Genomic DNA, 19055 nt, shown 5'->3' on the forward strand with positions numbered 1-19055 from the left:
TGCAACTGTTGTATACTTTCCTCTTGAGCGATACCGGTCAGCTGCTTGTCATAATCTGCGAGTGCTTGCCAAATGCGCTCCATCCCAATCTTATTCTTCTTGTTATTTCCTTTTCATGGTCCGGATCTGTGGTTACTACCTGTCCTAAGTAGACATATTCGCCTACTACTTCCAGTGCTTCGCTACCTAACATAAACTGCTGTTCCTTCCCGAGGCTGTTGAACATTACCTTAGTCTTCTGCATACTGATTTTCAAGCCTGCCTTTCTACTTTTCCTGTCTAGGTCATCAATCGTTATTTGTAGTTCATCCCTCGAGTTACTTAGCAAGGCAATGTCATCAGCAAATCGCAGATTACTGAGGTATTCTCGATCTACCCTTATCCCTAACTGCTCCCATTCCAAGTCTCTGAATACTTCCTCTAAGCAAGCTGTGAATAGTACTGGGGAGATTGAGTTTACTTGCCTACATACAAGCAGGTAAATGACACGCTTTGTATGGTATTCAGAAGAATTACATACAGGTGCAGAGGTAATGCAGTTATTTGGCACCACGCCCTGCCTGATAACCCGTGCACGATCGGCGAAGAGCAAAATTGTTAGCGGAGACCAAAGCTAAACAGATCCAAAGCGATACGTGCGGAAAAACAAAGGAACAAATTTCATACATGAAATCAACTGTGCTCTACAACTGAGGAGCGTCACAAGGCAGCTGAGCCAATAAATAAATCTCAATAAGCTAAGCCAATAAATAAAGCTCAATTTCCATGCACAGTTGGCATACACTAAAACTGGCGCAAAAAGAAATCAAATACAAACGCAATCACCTACAAATAGAAAGTTGCAGAAAACCCAGCAGCATACGCGACGCCATAGTGAAGATTACTTAGGCGCAATAGTACGTGACATGAAAATTTATTTTCATGAACCATGACTGCGAGTGAACTTGGTGACCATCGCCGTAATTTCCTCAACTGTTGCGTCGCTTTTCACACGTTTCCACTGGGGAAATTACACCTGTACGAAATTCAATTTAAAGCCCGATTGCCGGAATCCAACGAATCAATAAATAACAACCAAACCATTACGACCGACACTCTGGTCAGCAATAAGTTCCCGGCCTCGAGAATCTGTTCATTTTCGTTTTGTCAAACTTTAAAAAACAGTCAAGTCGCTGGGCCGATACAAAACACTCAGACAAAAAAAAAAAAAAATCATAGCCATGGACTGTCTAATGAAATAAACTGACAGAAGACATCCCCAGAAGAATCAACCTGCGGACCAACTTCGCATTACAAGCAAAGAATCGAACAGAAAAGAACAGGACTGCTCTGTGGAAGGCGACACAGCGTTAGGAAGGCCACGCCCAAATCACATTTTAGTCTTAAGCTTATTGTGCAGCCAGGACACTAGCCTCCTCGCAAGGAATGTTGAGAGCTTGACGGCCGACCTCCACACCTGGAGATTGCTATGTTAACTGCCTCTCCTCCATGAGTAGTGATGCGTATACGCACGTACTATCTCTAGAAAGAGGCCATACACGCACTCTCCTAAGGGTGGGTTTCAATAAACACAGCAAAAGTAGTGTCAAGTAAAGCAGCTAGGGCCTCAGTTTGTGATGCAATACGATAGCCTCCTTAGGTTATTCTTCGAAGGGAGCCTATATAACTACACAAAACTGCGACATACAGCTGACAGTCCCGAGGTTCGGCCTCACATGCAACACACCCTGTAAACATAACCTGAAATTGTGGGCAACATAAGACCACATGCCACTGTAATGACCGCCAATATTGTGTTTGGATAACCAATTGTGTCCGTCGATCGGTCCGACTTCTTCTCTTGAACTTGAACCGCCTCAGGGAAAAAACGGCCAGTCCTGATCCGACGCTCTATGCCAAAAATATTAACAAAATTGTGGCGCGGCGTTACATTGTGCTCGCTCCCGCGTAGGCCGCATGGCTTTTTGGAACCACGTCTTTCTGAAAGAATCCGAAAAGTTTAAGTGCATGGTTAAATGCAGGAAATGACGTTCAGCGTCACATCTTACTCAGTCGCGCAGCGCGTTAAGATAAGACTTGGACTAAATCCATAGCTATTCCGCCTCTACTTGTCAGTCATCTTCACTTGGAAGCTTTCACCATAATCATCATCATCATCATCCATTGCACATTTAAACACCCTTGACAAGGTATTAAACCTTGCTGAAAGTCAGTTATCCCAAATGTTTGCCAATATCGATGGTCCCATCTGTATTAATATTCCAGCACTATTGATAGTATTATGACTGAAAAAAAGTCTTGCGCGCAAACTAGTTGCCTATTGGAAAGCGAACACCACTCACAATGTAGTACATTATGGTCTATGTTCTTGGAGCGTCATTTAGCCCTGGTTCTCACCTGGAATATCACCAATTAATGAAGAACAGGTGTCGCCTATTAATGCAGTTTTCGAACCGGCTGGCTGAGCAGCTGAAACAACAGGCTGCGCTCCCTGCCGGTAGAGGAAGCTACCGACAGCTTGGCACTTCGTTAAAGATTCTGTTTCATGTGCTTTGCCAAATTACTTTTGAAAAGGAATTACATTACTAATTACCGCTCCCGAAAGGCATAATGACATTACGTACAATAACTTCTGCAGACTAATACAATTACTTTTAAATTACGTTCTAGTTTTCACCCATACAAAAACTGCTAATAACGAAAATAACCTCACTCCCGACGCGAGGCACACATTCCTTTCGTCTTCCCGCCAAATTCCATCCCAGACAACTATTCCTATCCCCCTTTTTCCTATATCACGCGCTATTGCAAAAGTAGGACAATGGCAACAAAACATAAAAGCAGAAGCATGGTCGAAAGCTTGTCCCTTTCACTGCGCTTAAGACAGAAACGAACTGCGAACCCAACGTTCCCCTTGCCTGGAGGAACCGAGTCCACGATATGGTGCCCACAGAGCCTGATCCGCTGTTACCTATACCCGAGGGCCTGCCAGGTTCTGGAGAACAAGGCCCGCACAGGGGCCGCTCTAACTCCGGACGTACTCGCACGTTGGCGCGCGCCTATATCCATCAGTCCCGAAGACAACCCCCGTCCACATGGTCCCGAATCGATGTCTACTGATCTGACCGGCCCGGCCAGCAGAACCGATGCTCGTTCCTCGGTACGAGACTGCTTTGGGACTTTTCTGCTTTCGAGGAGTCCCGCAGCCTCTACCGCACAAGCACTATAACCAGCCTTGATGGTAGGATTCGACCGTGGGTGACCGCGAAAGATACCTTAATGATGCTCTTCGATTTCGCACGCGACTCTGGTGCGCTTTGCCTCCTGTAGAGTCGAATTCGCGTCAGCCCCGCCCCCTTCCCCTTTTCCCTGCCTCTATTTAGGCAAAAGTGCCAGCCTTGTTAATAAAGGTTTCTATCATCACTATTTCAATGATTTAATATGCATGTATATCTAAATACGTTTGCGACCTACCAAAATAAAAGCAATTTCCCTGAGGCCGTTCTGTCTCGACCCTACAAGATATACACCACATTATTTTTTTTACGTTTGCCCGTAATCTGGTGGGAGTTATGTGCTTCCTGGCCCGGCGTCCTTTGTCGCCTTGACGCAGCTGTGGGGGATCGGACTGGGCAGGACCGGGCCTACAGCGGCCTTCTGTGGGGCCGCGCCCGGATTGGGTTACATGCAGAGTCAGCGGCCTGGGCCGGGCTTCGAAAAGTAGGCCCGTGCAGCTGCTGCAGTCCTCCAATGTCAGGCGATCTGTTGCTTCGCTTCACGCCAGAACCCGACCGCGCAGTCTGTACCGCACGCTAGAAAAATGCTCTACCGCAAGCGACATTTCGTATTCCGCTATTGACTGCTCTCTTACAGCGTAACCAGTCGTCGGGTATCTGAGCGCGCGTACGAAGACGAGAAGAACAAATTAGGAGGGACGAAAAAAGACAAGCAGGAAGGTGAAGCGAAGAAATAACGGGCCAGCCGCCCGTCCGCGGCAAAGGTGGACCGTGCTCCGGTCTCGCGTCGCTAGACGGCACGCCCCCTCGTTTTCCCCGATGTCTATCGGCGGGTCGGCGCCGAGGACCAGGCTTGGCGCGTATTTGCGATTCACCGCCCGGCGTGTTCGGGCTCATTAGGATGGAACGGGTATTGTGTCGTGACGGATTGGCCGCTGCCTGGTGATGGACGAGGTCGCCGACAGGGCACGCGTGCTGCCGCTGCTGCTGCAGGCGCTGGGCACAGCCGCCGACAATGTAGAGCCGCCCCACTGCTATGTTTTTTTATGAGCCGCCAGGAAAGGGCACGTTTTTAGCCCCTCGCTCGAGAGCGTGCGCGCTGGCTGCGGAAGCCATGCACGAAACTGCGACGCGCTCTGTATACGTCCCCCGCAAGGCACTGTGTGCGAGCATGCTTGGACACTCGGGACGCTTCGTCGCCATCACTTATCAGTATTACACAGGAATTTTAGCGGTATATTGGCAGGACTGGAGAACAATGTATTTTCTATGCGGGGCGAGAGGAAAAGACGCCGAACACGTTGACCTTTTACGTTCGGGGAAAGCGGTCGTCCCTGGCCTCAAACCCCGTGGTGGTTTGTCGGACAGCATGTCGGCGTCGGGCAGAGTGGTGCCCCGATTACCGCAATCGAATGCTACATTCTACGTTGAAAAATGCCTCGAGAGTGAAAGTTGAACAACCTGGTGCAAATGGAACTTATCGGTGCTTCATCGTACGTCTCACGTCTGAGAACGAATGTTTCCGAAATCAACAGGACGTAGCGCGCACTTTTGAGGGAGGCAATTTTAGCTAGGTTCAGTGAAGAGAGAGAACTGAATTTCCAGTGACTGTATAGGGGAGATAGTTGAAGTGCAACACAGAAAACATATACGCGAGGTATTTATTGCCTGTCGTTCTTCCTGACCTAACGTGTGCCAGCAAACATCCGAAAGCATGCTCTTCCTTTATTCGCTCTGCGGACACCGCAACCGCGCCTTGATGAGGGAAAAATAGCTCTTAGGAAGTATTTTCTTGGCAGCATTGGCCTTACGTTTACCGCTATGCTTGTTGCATCATATTTATGAACGGAAAGTGGCGAGGGGGGACGGGGGGCAGCGATCGTCCTGCTCCAACCGCAGCCACACACTCGGGCACTCCAAAGCCACCGACATTTCCTCATAGAATGAACACCGCAGCCTCCTTCCGCAGCGCACGAGCGTCCGAGACAAGCAGTCGAATCAAGCCCGAGAAACGGAGAGGACGCATCCGAGCAGCCCAGTTAGCAGAGGCGCGTTCTTCATTGTGATTGTATACTGGTATTGACCTAAATTCTAAATACGACTTAATTAAATTAGCCTTGTTCTCTATCACAGGGTGTCCTTTAAAATACGACATGCATTTGCCGACCTTTCCTCGGGCAGCACTATTACTCAGGCAGAGGAATAGTTTTCCTTCCAGAGCAGGCGATCAAGCACACAAAATTGGTGTGTACCTCACCTAACTCGAGGCGCTGCGAAGCAAGGTTCCAAGGTTGGATCCCTTTGCTGTTCTTCAATAAACGTGGGGATGTCGGGAAAAGCCGGTGACACCGACGCGACGCAGTTCTCGAAATCATCGGCATCAGACTCCACAGTAGGAAGGGGCAGGCGCGAGAGAAAGTCTGTGTTAGCGTGCTTACGACCATTTTTGTATGACTATGAAGTCATAATCTTGTAGCCGCAGGGCTCACCGCGCAAGACGGCCACACGGGTCCCTGAGGTCAACTAACCAGCAGAGGGCATGGTGATCCATGACAACGGTTAATGGGCATCCATAAAGATACGAACGAAAGCGTTGTGTGGCGAAAACGACAGCGAGGCATTCATGCTCTGTGACAATATGCTGCCCAGTAAAATGACGACGACGACGACGACGACGACGATGATGATGATGGTGATGATGATGATGATGATGATGATGAACAATATGAAAGCCACTCTAATTGACAGGTGTGAATTGGCGTCCGAGCTGCCACCATAAGTAAGGAGCGAACGCGCTTCTTCGCATTCGAGTCAAGAGTTTTAGGAGAGCTGATAGCTACGCCAACCGGTTATATCAACAAGTTGAAATCACACGAGATGGAGCCACTTTGCGAGCTGGCAGAGTACACGACTGCTAGTGTGCTGGAATGCAGGAGGTCGTCCTTATATCGAGAAACATATGTGGAAAGCAAAAAACGACACGTGGCTAACAAGGCGAGACCCCAACTCAAGGAAGAGACGCTGGGGCAAGCAGCATTTCTGCGCTGCCAAAGTGGCGTCATTGATGATGCGAGGAGCCACTTGTCACGAGGGCAGCCGGAGCAGGCTCCTCTCCTGCTTTGTCTTCGTCATGCCTCTACAGCTCACCTCTCTTCCTCAAGGAGGCAACTGCTTCGCATGACAATCCAGGGCAAACGCTCAGCTGCGCCGCGGGGAAGACCGCCGGAACGGGGGCTCGGGCCGAGCACCCTCGACTTACCCCTCCCTGCTCCTCGAAGGGCACGTCGACCCGGGCTTCGGCGTTGGCACTAGAACACGAACAACCGGTGACGTGTTTCTGGCTCTTGCCGCCAGAACAATGCGCAGGCACGTTCTTTTTAGAGCGCTCCTTGCGCTTCGCCGACACCGCAGAGAGAATATAGGCCGATGTAAGAACTTGGCGACGGTGCCCGCTTACGGAAAGGCTAATGTTTCGCCAAGCGCGGGCAAACTGGGGGGAAAAAAAAAAAAGGGGGGGGGGGGGGGCTAAGAAGTAAAGTTCCAAAAGCGGAGGCTCGTTATGCTATCGGAATCACCGTGAGGATTTCCTTTTTTCGCTTTCATTCTTTTCAATGATTTTACAAGTGGTATTGCGCGCATTCGCTCGAGTTCGCAGTCAAGAGCGGTGCGTGCACGGATTGGAGTGCTCGTTGCGGCCTAAGGGTTGGCGCTTGTTGTAGACGCTCGCTGAAACCAAGGCTTAGTCACGTCCCGTAGGCCGAGTGCAGCTTCGTTACCTCTAGCGTTGTGGCTGTGTTCCTGGATCAAGTGGATAGAACGAGCGGGATGAGGGGAGAAATCAATTTTCGAAGGAGAATAAATACACTCCGATTCGGTTCCTGCTAAAAGGAACGCGTTGAATATGCGCGGCGGCTACGAAATTCTGGCATTTTTTGTCCGGAGCGCCAAAGTACCCAAGTACCATTGACATTTTTTCTGCACTGCATTAGCGGTTCGCTCACTGTGTGCATGCTTAAAGCTACCTTTAGCAAAAGCAGCTGACTATTTCTGCGCACGATGCATCAATCGCATCCATGTTTTTACGAGTTCCTCGCATACTCATGAGAAACTTTCATGGAAATACCGACTTGTTACTTCCGGAAAGTGCAGCATTTCAGGCAAACTTCAAGAAGTATAAAATTTTCGCACTTTCTTTAGGAATTACAGACTCAACGTCCATAAGGCCAAAGAACTCCTTGGGCCGAGCCATACTGGGTTGCGTTCTTTTGCGGGCATGAAAGGAAAGGGGCAGTAAATATCTCGTTCCGGGGGCAACTCTAGACTCGCCTCTGCGAACTTAGTTGCGGAGAGAAGCATAAAGCGTATGAAAGTTCACCTCCAACCAACCCACGCTATCTTTCTCACGACATAAGGGAGACCAAAATTACCTTGGATGACCCAAGTTTCTACCCCACGCACTCTAATATAACGGCATGCACTCCTTCTATAGGCTTGCCTTCATAAAGCAGCCATCTCATCCCTTTGCTAATCCTGTAATCCTGCGCGAAGCAGGCATCACTGTTTCCCAACGACGCCAGCAGCGCAAGTTTAATGAGACGGCCCTGATGGGCACTGTCGTTGAGGAGTCCACATAGTTTCCCTTATATACCAAACACACGCGACCTGGAGAACGAGTTCGCGCACAACGTCCATACACCACCGCCAGCTCACAACAGGGATGAACTTCGGGAGCTAATGTCTTCTAAATCCTGCCAGAGTTATACGACCCACCATCGTGCGTTCTTCGCGGCGCACGGACGTCACAACAGGAGGGAGCATTTGGGGACAAACATGTGAAGAGATTTTCGCCAACAGAGAAAGACCGGCTACTTTGCCATTATGGAAAAGGCGGATTCAAAACTCTTGTAGGCGTCCTCAGCCCAGGTGAAATCGTAGTAGCGTATCTTTTTGCTGAGAAAGCGATAGACAGCCACACACGTTTTATCGTGTTTCTCACGATGGGGCGCGAGATCTAACATTAGGGCCGGAGGAAAGCTCCAGCACTGCAGTGGGATCAACTTCACAACGACCCGAGGCTTGAAACGGCTTCGTACCAACTCTCTATCGCAAAGATGCATCGTGCCGCGCATTGAGGCAGAAAGAGAGAGACGGTTGAAAGTAAAAAAGAAGAAACGAAAGAAATGTGGCAAAAAGAAGCGGAGAAGTTGCGCGACAAGGCTTCCTCGTGTCGCTGGCCCGGAGAGAGACTGTCTCGAATTGACGCGCAACGCGCTCGTTCACGTCCGCGCGATGAGATGAGAACGCGCGGAAATGAAACTCTTCTGGCCAGGCGCGTAAATTCCCGCTATTTCTCGCGCAAAATTCTGGTCGTAAAGGGGTCACACAAGAAGGGCTGGGCGGCGGCGCCGATGACACTGCCTGGGGTCGTGCAACGTGCCCTTATAGCCGCGGTGGGTACGGCGCGCGAACGACAGCAGCCCTCCACGTCCAGTGGCGGTACTGCTGTGTACGTGTTAGGCCACGCGTAGCACTCGTAGGGGAGTGAGGGCAAGGGAAAGGTGGTCCGCTAATGAGTTGGAGTGCCCTAAACCTGTCGTTATAACTCGCGCGCTCTTGAATGGGCTACGAGGGCCATAAACGAGAAGGCAGCCTCCGTCCGGAAAGTGCGCCCCTCGGGCGGTAGTTAAAGTTTTTCTGAAAAAAGTTCGAGGGCTTTCGGTACCGGCCTGCCGCACGGTTCTCAATAGAGCAAAGCGAATACTGTGCTCCATATACACGTTATGCACGCGGCAAAGCTCTCTCTCCTGGTGCTGCTTGGGTGGCTCGTTTTCCTTTCCTTTTTTTTCCCCTCACATTTCTCGAGCGCCATCGGGAGGATTTGAGTTTGAAAGCGGCTCATACATGGCAGCGACGTGGACCGAAAAGGAGAGGTCTGCTCCCCCCCTTATTGCAGGAGCCGCTTTGGGAAAGAGCAACGAAGGGGGAGGGCTGCCCGCTCGCATCTTCAGAAATTAATGACGTGCGCCCTCCAGTCGAGAGAAGCCGTCGCTGAGCCGCGGGAACATGTGTCGCCAAGGTATATATACGCCGGGACCGCGCGTGTGTGTGCTGCGATAAAGGCTCGCGAGAATGGACGCTCAAACGGCCCGAGTCGGAAGTGCACTCTCGCCTCTGCCGCGTCGTATCGCTGCATGGCTGCATTACTGAAACACTTCGATCCGCCAGGCGTCGTGCCTGAGCACACATCCTCTGGAACACGGGCGACAGATACGTGCGCCAACATTTTTCTTCCTTTTTGTTGCGAAGCCTTTAATGGGTGCTCGTGGTTACGTTAGCGACAGTGGCGGCTAACCAAAAGGACACTGAAAGCCGCGCGGAAACCGGAGCGTAACGTCAAAACAACCGACACTGCACATCACTGCCGTTTGGTTCCCTGTGTGTGTGTGTGTGCGTGTGTGCGTGTGTGCGTGTGTGCGTGCGTGCGTGCGTGCGTGCGTGCGTGCGTGCGTGCGTGCGCGTGCGTGTGTGTGTGCGTGCGTGCGCGTGCGTGTGTGTGTGTGTGTGTGTGTGTGTGTGTGTGTGTGTGTGTGTGTGTGTGTGTGTGTGTGTGTGTGTGTGTGTGTGTGTGTGTGTGTGTGTGTGTGTGTGTGTGTGTGTGTGTGTGTGTGTGTGTGTGTGTGTGTGTGTGTGTGTGTGTGTGTGTGTGTGTGTGTGTGTGTGTGTGTGTGTGTGTGTGTGTGTGTGTGTGTGTGTGTGTGTGTGTGTGTGTGTGTGTGTGTGTGTGTGTGTGTGTGTGTGTGTGTGTGTGTGTGTGTGTGTGTGTGTGTGTGTGTGTGTGTGTGTGTGTGTGTGTGTGTGTGTGTGTGTGTGTGTGTGTGTGTGTGTGTGTGTGTGTGTGTGTGTGTGTGTGTGTGTGTGTGTGTGTGTGTGTGTGTGTGTGTGTGTGTGTGTGTGTGTGTGTGTGTGTGTGTGTGTGTGTGTGTGTGTGTGTGTGTGTGTGTGTGTGTGTGTGTGTGTGTGTGTGTGTGTGTGTGTGTGTGTGTGTGTGTGTGTGTGTGTGTGTGTGTGTGTGTGAAAATTGCGCTTGCACTGCTGTACTTCGGGATAAAACAGCTAAAAACGTACGCCCTTAACGTCACCTTGCCGAGACAATATATTCCTTCTTGAATGGATGCTGTAGAATATTAATAAGCGAACTACCTGCATTGAGTGCATGGCTCCACTCAATTAGCAATTGCGATTTGAAAAGTTAGGAGGGGGAGAAAGTACCATATTCGAAAAGAATTTTTTTTTTTTTTCACTCTCTTTTTCATAAAAACACGATAATTCGGTCATGACGTTGTGGTTTTTTATTTTTTTTTTTCTTGGCTCAGTTCTTCAGTAACACAACGCCACGAAAGTAAATAAGCGCACGCGATAAGCGAAACTCGAGACTTGAAAGCAAAGGACCAAGCGATGTATGCCATTTCGTGAGGGAGTTGAGATGCACTTTTCGATTCAAAGCAGTTTTGATAAAAAGTGACGAGGACCCCGGGTTTTTGCGTTAAGGCGTCTAGTAAGCTGTCAGCCTGTCACCGCACCTATGACACTCCAAAACAGCGCAGGGTTGAGAAAAGGCTCTTCTCCAGATGTTTCAAGCACGAGAGAGAGAGAATACGATCCCTGTACAATTAATGCCAGAAAATCGGGTGCCCAAACGCATCAAACCATCTCGGAAGTAAATGCGGCCCGCGCATGGTTTTCGCTCTTAGCCTCGCCACTTGTGACACCCCGGCGTGCGGGGCTAATGCGTCCCCTTAACACGAACTCGCCAGCTGTGGCTTCCACAATGCCATCACATATCTTTTGTGTATGTGTGTGTGAGGGGGGGGGGGGGGGGGGGGAGAGGTGCCTTTCCAATAGGCATAGTAGGCAACAGAGGTCAAGACCACTCCTCGGCGACCTCCATGCGTAAACGTGCAGTAGCTCTGGCTGTTAGTGCCAGTGGCACTACCGCAAGGATCACCTTCAGCGATTCCGAAACCGCAGTCAGAAACTTTGCCAGTGGCATAATGTACAGACCTGCTCTTCATAGTCTACAGACAAATTCGCCACCTGGTCTCCACATTCAAACTATCTGGGCGGCAGCGCATTTCTTGCACCCATGGAAAGAGGCTGCCCACAACTATGCCCGATGCTTTGTCAACAGGGCGGCAGGTGAGCTCGACCTCGTCTCAGCGAGGGATTGCATATGGTGGCATTTCACGAGATTACGGTGCATTATCGCGAGAGTAGGCAAAAGTACCTCATCCACATAAGTCGCTTAGTAAATTTCAGCTGGTCACCTGGAGGAAGCTTAGAGTAGGTCTTTCGTCAATCCGTATATTCACTTATATACCTAGACTGTTCTTTCGCCCAAATGCAAAAATTTCAAGGATCCCAAAGCAGGTATTGAACACATACTTAGCCACTGTCCCGGGTTTTTAAACCTTCGGGTGCAACTCCACTTAAACAACACATTGGACTGGGAAGCTGCCGTGTCCAGCTCAGACCCTGCGTCACAACTGCGGACCGTTGTCTGGGCCTTAGAGGTCGCTGAAAGTCAAAGAACCTCCTGTGGTCAAGGAGGAGCAATCCAGTGTATTCCGTAACTCTTATCGAACAGACAAAAATAAAATGCTCTCACTTTATCTCGCTCTCTGGTGTGTGGCGAGAATTATGGTGCCCCTACGAGTTAATTATTGAAATGCGTAGAATAAAATATCTCAGTATTGAAGCCAAAATAACGCATCTCGTCCTTAACCAGTGACAGAATTCGAACTTCGCGCCCATGGCGCTGCTATGCATATCGTCACTGATCTCACCTGGCGAACTGCGGTCCGACGCTGGCGGCATTGTGAGTGGAGCTGGCCGAGATGTCTTCATCTTTTATTTCACCGCTGGTCATACCCAGTGTTTGGTTGCAGGAACCTGCAAGAACAGAGAAATACCTCCCTGAAGCCAGAACAATAATGTCAGGTGAAAAGAAAGACATCCCGTCCTAGACAGTGGTACTAGGGAGAATAAATAAGAAAAGCTAACCAGAGAGATAAGTTTGACAAAGAGGCGCCTTAAGTGACGTATTCATAATCTGATTTTCGTGTCCTACAGCTCTCTCTCCACATGGTACGTGGCATCTCTTCCTAACGATGCCAACTTTCCAGTCTTTCCAAGGTTAGTTGCTTTCTTTGTCTACAAGCTGCTCGTAAGCAGTGCAAACGCGCTCAGTTAACCGCATATTCTCAACATGTCATACCTATAGTGGTAAAAAATTACATATCAACCCCAATCTTTCTGAAAACAAAAATTTCAGCCAATACAGCAATAGACTCCGCTCCTCATAGCCACATTCCAAAATAAAAAAGAACACCGCAGTAAAGTATCTGGACACTTCGAACTACTTATTGGTTATTTAGCGTTCACCGAAGTATCAGAACATAACAACTCAGCATCCGAGTCTAGAATAGCACTAGACAAAGGCGCTCATCGACAGAAAAGTGTGCATCCCAAGAAGCACAGCACACAAGTTCTGCCCCTATATAGTAAAAGCCAGTCAACAAGCACCTCGAGCCTGTAGTTCTCCGACCTAGTGAGAAGCAGCACGTATTACGGATCATCATATCCGATCTCAGGACGAAAGTAAGCAGTGGCGTCGCAATGCGGGTTCGTGTTCCAAGCTGGATGAAAATCCAGCCATGGCGTTGCGCATCGAAGTAGGCCGTGAAGTAGCAGTTTAAGGACCGAACCTGCGCAGGCACTCACGGTGTGATTAACGAAAAAAGAAATACCTTCACACCTGTTGTAACCTCAGATTGTATGTGTACGCCCTCACACTTCTTGCAGGGAAGCTGATGGACTCGGGACAGCTAGCGCCCCAGAAGGACACTGCGTCAGCCCGCAGGGAAGAAAGGCACACTGGGGAGGCGGAGGAAAGGCCGTCTCGCGAGCAGCAACGTGGCTGGCACTAATGCCGCGCATTCCGCGCTTTGTGGAGAAGCAAGTGTCGGGAAGAGCCGAGTTTCGTCTGTGCGGCTTCAAAAGACCGCGCGCGCTCGCTCGAGCCGCACCGGCGTGAACCGCTGCCCGGTGGACGACGGACCGGGGAGGTTTCGCCGCACACAGCTGGGCGATGCGGACATTCCCAGCGTGCCAGCGGACTCTATCTGCAAAACGTGCCCAAAACATTTTTGGAAGCCGCGCTGCTCGCGGAATTTCAGCGGCCGCTGAGTTCTGCTCGCCAATTCGCCGGCTGTCTCTCGGCTTTCCTTTTTTTGTTGCCTTCCCGTCGTCTCCTCTCTGTGGCCAGCGACGGGCAGCAGCAGCAGCAGAGAAACGCGCTCGGGCGCGCGTCATTTGTCGGCGAGTTCAACTCCCGGGCGCGTTTCTCGCGCGGGCGTCATCTTCTCCGTGCGCGAGCGCATTGTTCACCCGAGTCGGAACATTCCGGACCAAGGCAAAACGCTAGAAGGCAGCGCAGCATTGGCCTCGCTCTTTCTCTATCCGCTTTCCACGCAGTCCTCCATCACATCCCTTTCTTCTCTTCGGTGCCACGCTGACTAACTCCTTATGTTTTGTGTGTCTCGCTTAATGTTCCGCTATTCTCCCGAACCGTACTTTTTTTTTTCTTTCACATTCATTTGTATACGTGAGAGAACTACTCCACTGGCTAAACTGGGTGGTGGAGGTGTGATGAAGTTGATCAATATCATTATTTGGCTGGCACTTAACGTAATGCCTGTTCGAATTAAAGCCTCGATTGTTGCGCAATCTGGTGATCATCTTTATATGTGAAGTTCGACAAGCTGCAGCACTAAACCTGTGCTCAAGAAAACACAAATCAGCATGCTGCAGCAAGCGCTAACGCTCATATTCATTTATTTCAGCTAAGCAGTTATTAGTGATGCATTTCAGAAACAAACAACCCACACGGAACTGGGCACTTTGGTATGCCTAGCCACTGCTTTCGCTTTGTTGTTGTTTTTCAACACGCGCACCCCTTTTTCTGCTGCAAACATTATTTCCTCCTATCCTCCAACTTGATGCATCTGCCTTCCTTTTTCTTTTTTTCTCAACAAACTCAGACACGAAGCTATCGTATGAGGAGAGGATTACTCTTCAGCTATGTTCCACGAGGGTTGCCTCATGCTGTTTTCAGCTACGGAGAAACATACCGTATACTAACGAACTTCCTTCCTTGAAGATGTGCTCCGCTTGGTCGCAATGAGCAAGGCCAAACAAACCCTAACGAAGCGGCAGATACAAAAAGATTCTCACTATATACTTTCTCCTCCTCCCTCCCCAATGCCTCGCCGTTCCTTCTTCCGGCTCGCACGGAGCTCACCACGGCTCCACGGTTGCGCCCTCATCATTTCGTAGTTTCTCACCGCGGTGATAGGCGATTCCTCCGAGTCCGCCGCGGCCGTCGCCGCCGATACTACTGCTGCTGTTGCAGCAAAGACAGCAGCCAAGGCAGAGTACAAAGGTGAGGCCTCAGCGCAGTACACTTGCTCGGCGTGGCCCAGCAAACATGCAGCAAACGAACGCAGCAGCGGTGGTACAGAAAATGTTGGAGGGAGGAGCAGTGGAAGAGGAGGGATTGAGTGCGCCGGCATGCTCGCTAGCGCGCGCTTGCGCCTTATCTGTGGGACATCGCCAGATGTTGGCGTACACACGGCGGGCTTTGGAAGCGAGATCAGTCGAACCGCTGCGCTGCTGGCCTCCTCGCTCCCTTCCTCTCGGCGCGGATTGCGCATACGCGGGATGCGGGGGTAAGGAGAGCCGCGGCTGCTTGCTGCTCTGCTGATGCAGCCCCTCCGCAGAGCTACGGCGAGGACAAACGTTGGGATAAAAGAGAAGAAGGGGGCAAGGAGATACGAAGACCGCAGAGGTGGAGCCGGCGAGGCTTTCCTCCGCATCCCAGGGAGCAGAATCGGTCGAGCTTCGGAGACAATGGAGGGAGCCGCCGCTCGAGAGTGCGGGGACGCCGGGAGAAACAACGTACGGTAAACGAATGGCAGCCCCCCCCCCCCCCCCCTTACCGCGCACGCCCAGCTGTAAGAACAATGAGTAAGGAGGAGGAAGTAGAGAGAGAGAACCCCCAGGTAATTGGGGAGTTGCATGCCCTCGCCCATCAATCTATTTCTGCTGATTTGCGCTGCGGGAAAAGTTTGCGCGCGGGAGTACGGTTCGGGTGATGCCCATAAATCATGCGGTGAGAATCGCAACAGAAGGTTTCCGTGGCCGACGCGTGAATGGCACGGACCGAGGCAGCGGCGCCCTGCGGACGGGCCGGAGACGGCACTCAAGAAAAAATCGGCCAGACTTCGATGAAGGCGGGGAAAGAGACCGAATCCACGCGCACACAACGCGCTTTTCTTCGCCTTTTTTTTATTTGTTTTTCTTCTTGTTCGTCACCTTGTTCCGCGTCATTTCTCTTTGTGCCCTTCTTCTTGCCTTCACTTCGTTTCTTGCTCACTGCGCGGAGCACTTCTGTGTAGCGAGCGGGTTAAGTCTTGGAGAGTTCCCACGAGCATGCGTCTCATCCTCCCTTTTGTTCTGTTTCTTGGTTTCGGTGTTCTTTCCCATGCTTTATTTATGCTTCATACTTATGTGGAAGATCCCGTTCATTTTATTTGGTTTCGTACCTATCTTCAGATTTGTGAAGGAAGAGACCGAGCCGTAGATGGATTTCTGGGTGAGAACAAAAAAATGTTCCTGCAGGCGGGGCTGTGAGAGGTGTACGTGCATATCGGAACAAGAAATCAAGTACTTATCGGGGAGGAAATGCTGAAAATGATGGGTTTCGCTCAGACAAGCTTATGACCAGCGGCACAGGAAAAAAATACAGCGGGAGGCGCCCCTCACAGCACAAAGGTGTGTTCCTCAGTTTCTTTTTTATCCTTTCTAGACGAACCGCTTTTTTTTTTGTTTTTTTTTGTTTGCTTTTTTTTTCAGGCAATGAAGAAGAAAACGGATAAAGGCGAGTCACGCAACGATCACATTCTCTGCCAACTTCTTGGCGCCCACAGACAGTAAAACTATCCTTCAAGACTTCCGAGATCATGAGTTCTGACAGGAAAACAGGGCTTATAGGAACGATCTCAGATTTATTGACTGATTGATTGATTGATTGATTGATCGATTGATTGATTGACTGATTTATTGATTGATTAACTGGTTTATTGATTGATTGAAGCTGTAAGCCCGCCATAGGCATCGGGGGTCTCAGGTCAATTTCGATCACCTGCGGTTCTTTTAATTCCAGTACCCAGGCGCAAGCGTTTTTATTTTTTTTAATCACATTTTTCCTCCACCAGAATTGCAGGCGCCGCTACATGACCTGTGGCCTTGGGTTCAGCAGAAGATCGCCTCGGCCATTAAACGCCTCCAAGCAGACACGGCCGAGACTCGACAGCCGCGGGTCAACGAGTAGTCGGTGGCAAAGTTTTTCGGCCCGACAAGCGGGGATGAAGGCCGATGTCAGCTAGGCTACTGACTACGTCGGTTGGAGCCAGCCGGGTGGCCACCTTAATCTAGCAGCAAGTGAGAGTTCTCAGGAGGCGAGGTTTTCTTTATTCTGAAAAGCAGCCACGAAAAGTCAAACTATAGAATAACTGCAGAACCAATTCATGGGAACTCAACTGTTTTTTTTTTTCTCAGGTCACACGTGTTACCTGCAAATAGGCCACCAATTTGGCAGCTGATATTAATTTGATTTCATTTAGTGTGTCCTTAAAGGGTCCGAAGGCATTACAAAAGGATATAACAAACATACCACAAGTAAACGTGATTGATTCTTTTTTGCTTTCCTTCGCTGACACGTTTTGCAGATAATTCTTCTGATTGCCTAGTCGACACGATATGATATTACCTGCACCAAGCGGAGGCCAAAACGCTGCATACAAGCTACGGCAAGCGAGGCCTAAGGTATTGGGAGATAGGCAGGCTGAATTACCTATATATATATCGTCTACCCCAACGTCGACGATATTGTGACAAGGCCGTACACGCCAAAAGAAAACACAGGCGTGATGGTACTGAAATAACTCTTTATTGGGGCTGACTTGAGCCCGCAAAAGAACTAAGCAACTCGGCGGCGGCGATAGCAACAAACATGCTCGTCGGTCGTCAAACAAAGAATGCCCGTCACACTCGTCAACGCTCAATTTAAAGGCTGCTCAGAACAATCTAGATAACGTCGCAAACAGCTACCAGCACAAGCTGGAACATTGTAGAAAAAGACACGAGTGGCCGGAATCTTCGGGACAGATCACGGTGCAGCTTGCGCGCTACAACGAAACTGATAAAGGTGTGACTCGTGACATCGAGCATTAACAAACAAAGAATACAGAACTGATACGCGATCCAGAATCAGAGTGATAAGGCCGTGTAGCGGCGGCTGTTAAAAAACAACAAATACAGTTTTGAAGGTTTCGCGGCAATATATATAGGTCACTCAAACGTCGGCTCCAAATAAAACTGGAATCGGTATGAAGCTTTTTTTGACTTACAATATATATATATATATATATATATATATATATATATATATATATATATATATATATATATATATATATATATATATATATATATATATATATATGTATTTTCGGTTGAGAGCAGCTTTATCCGCGTATAGTTACGTGTACTTGCATATACCGCATATAAAGACCATCGCTGAAGCAGTCAGAGTAGCCTGCGCCGAAAGGATTTTCCGAGTGGCGTGCACGGGCACGTTGCGACACACTAAACTGGAGCCCCGCAGCTTTTCGCTCATATGACGAAATGGTCTCAATGGGAACCGATCCCTTAAGCATACAATGGTTCGGAGGCACGGATATTTGGACGAACATTTCATAACACCTGCCGAGCATTAAAAAAAAATAATAATAAATTTTCGGTATGAGGGCTGCACAAAGTTAAAGCGTAGACTAACGCGGCGCCCGCTGTAATTCGTTGCGAAAGAGTAGCGTTTTTCAACGGCTGCGTCTTTTTTGCGGTAGAAATAAAAGGCCGTGAGACGGCGATGAGAACCAAGGCTTTGCGGAATAGTTGGATGGCGCGTTCGCTTTGTGTTGTCTCGCCTCGCTAAGCTCTGTCGACAAGAACACTCGACACCTCGGCTCATTCGTGCCGCAGTAGAAAAAAAAAAAAGCATATATAATTCTACTGAAGCTATTATGCTGCAGAGCTTTCTGCTTATGATTGTACGCAATTGCACTTGAGGAAAACAGACTTCAAAAACATATTAGTGTTAATTTTTATCAAAACCGAGATATGAAATAATAAAATTAAGAGCTGGATAAAATAGCACTGCGTCGCACAATAATAAAAAAAAAGTCACAGGTTATAGTAAAGGCTAAACCGCCATTTGCGCTTTGCCATGAAATCCGAAGAAATGGTGAATTTATTCCACATTAAGCTATCATCGACCGTGCAAACAAGCAGAAAACGACTTTAAAAGCACTGTGAGACTGTGAACGTTGCATGAGATAAATGTCAACTAAATTCAGTAAATAATGAATCGAATATTTGAAGCCTACTCGTCAAGAAGAAGGCCTAAGCAATTCTATAGAATAAAAGCATGAGCTCAGTTTTATAATTACTTTTATATTTTTATTCTGCATAATGCAATACATTTTAGTGTCTGATATTTAAGAGGAACTGAGTATTGTTTTAGGAGTTTTAGATCAAAATCAAAGATGCCGGTATATTTTAATTCAAAAAAATGTTCCGTTATTTTTGGTATTTTTGAATTTTGGCAAAATTCGAAGTAACATGGAGCACGAGCAGACAATT

General features: G+C 49.2%; 1 protein-coding gene across 1 annotated transcript in view; it reads right to left on the reverse strand.

Annotated features, from left to right (window-relative positions):
- The window catches only part of LOC146202399 (discoidin domain-containing receptor 2-like), a 187477-nt gene that overhangs the window by 50158 nt on the left and 118264 nt on the right, over positions 1-19055 (reverse strand). The window contains 1 exon segment of the mRNA XM_084588148.1: positions 12080-12185. Coding sequence (XP_084444274.1) covers positions 12080-12185 — 106 coding nt within the window.

Source organism: Amblyomma maculatum, chromosome 1 (assembly GCF_055883805.1).
Source record: "Amblyomma maculatum isolate TAMU_Amacu chromosome 1, ASM5588380v1, whole genome shotgun sequence".
Taxonomy (NCBI): Eukaryota; Metazoa; Arthropoda; class Arachnida; order Ixodida; family Ixodidae; genus Amblyomma; species Amblyomma maculatum.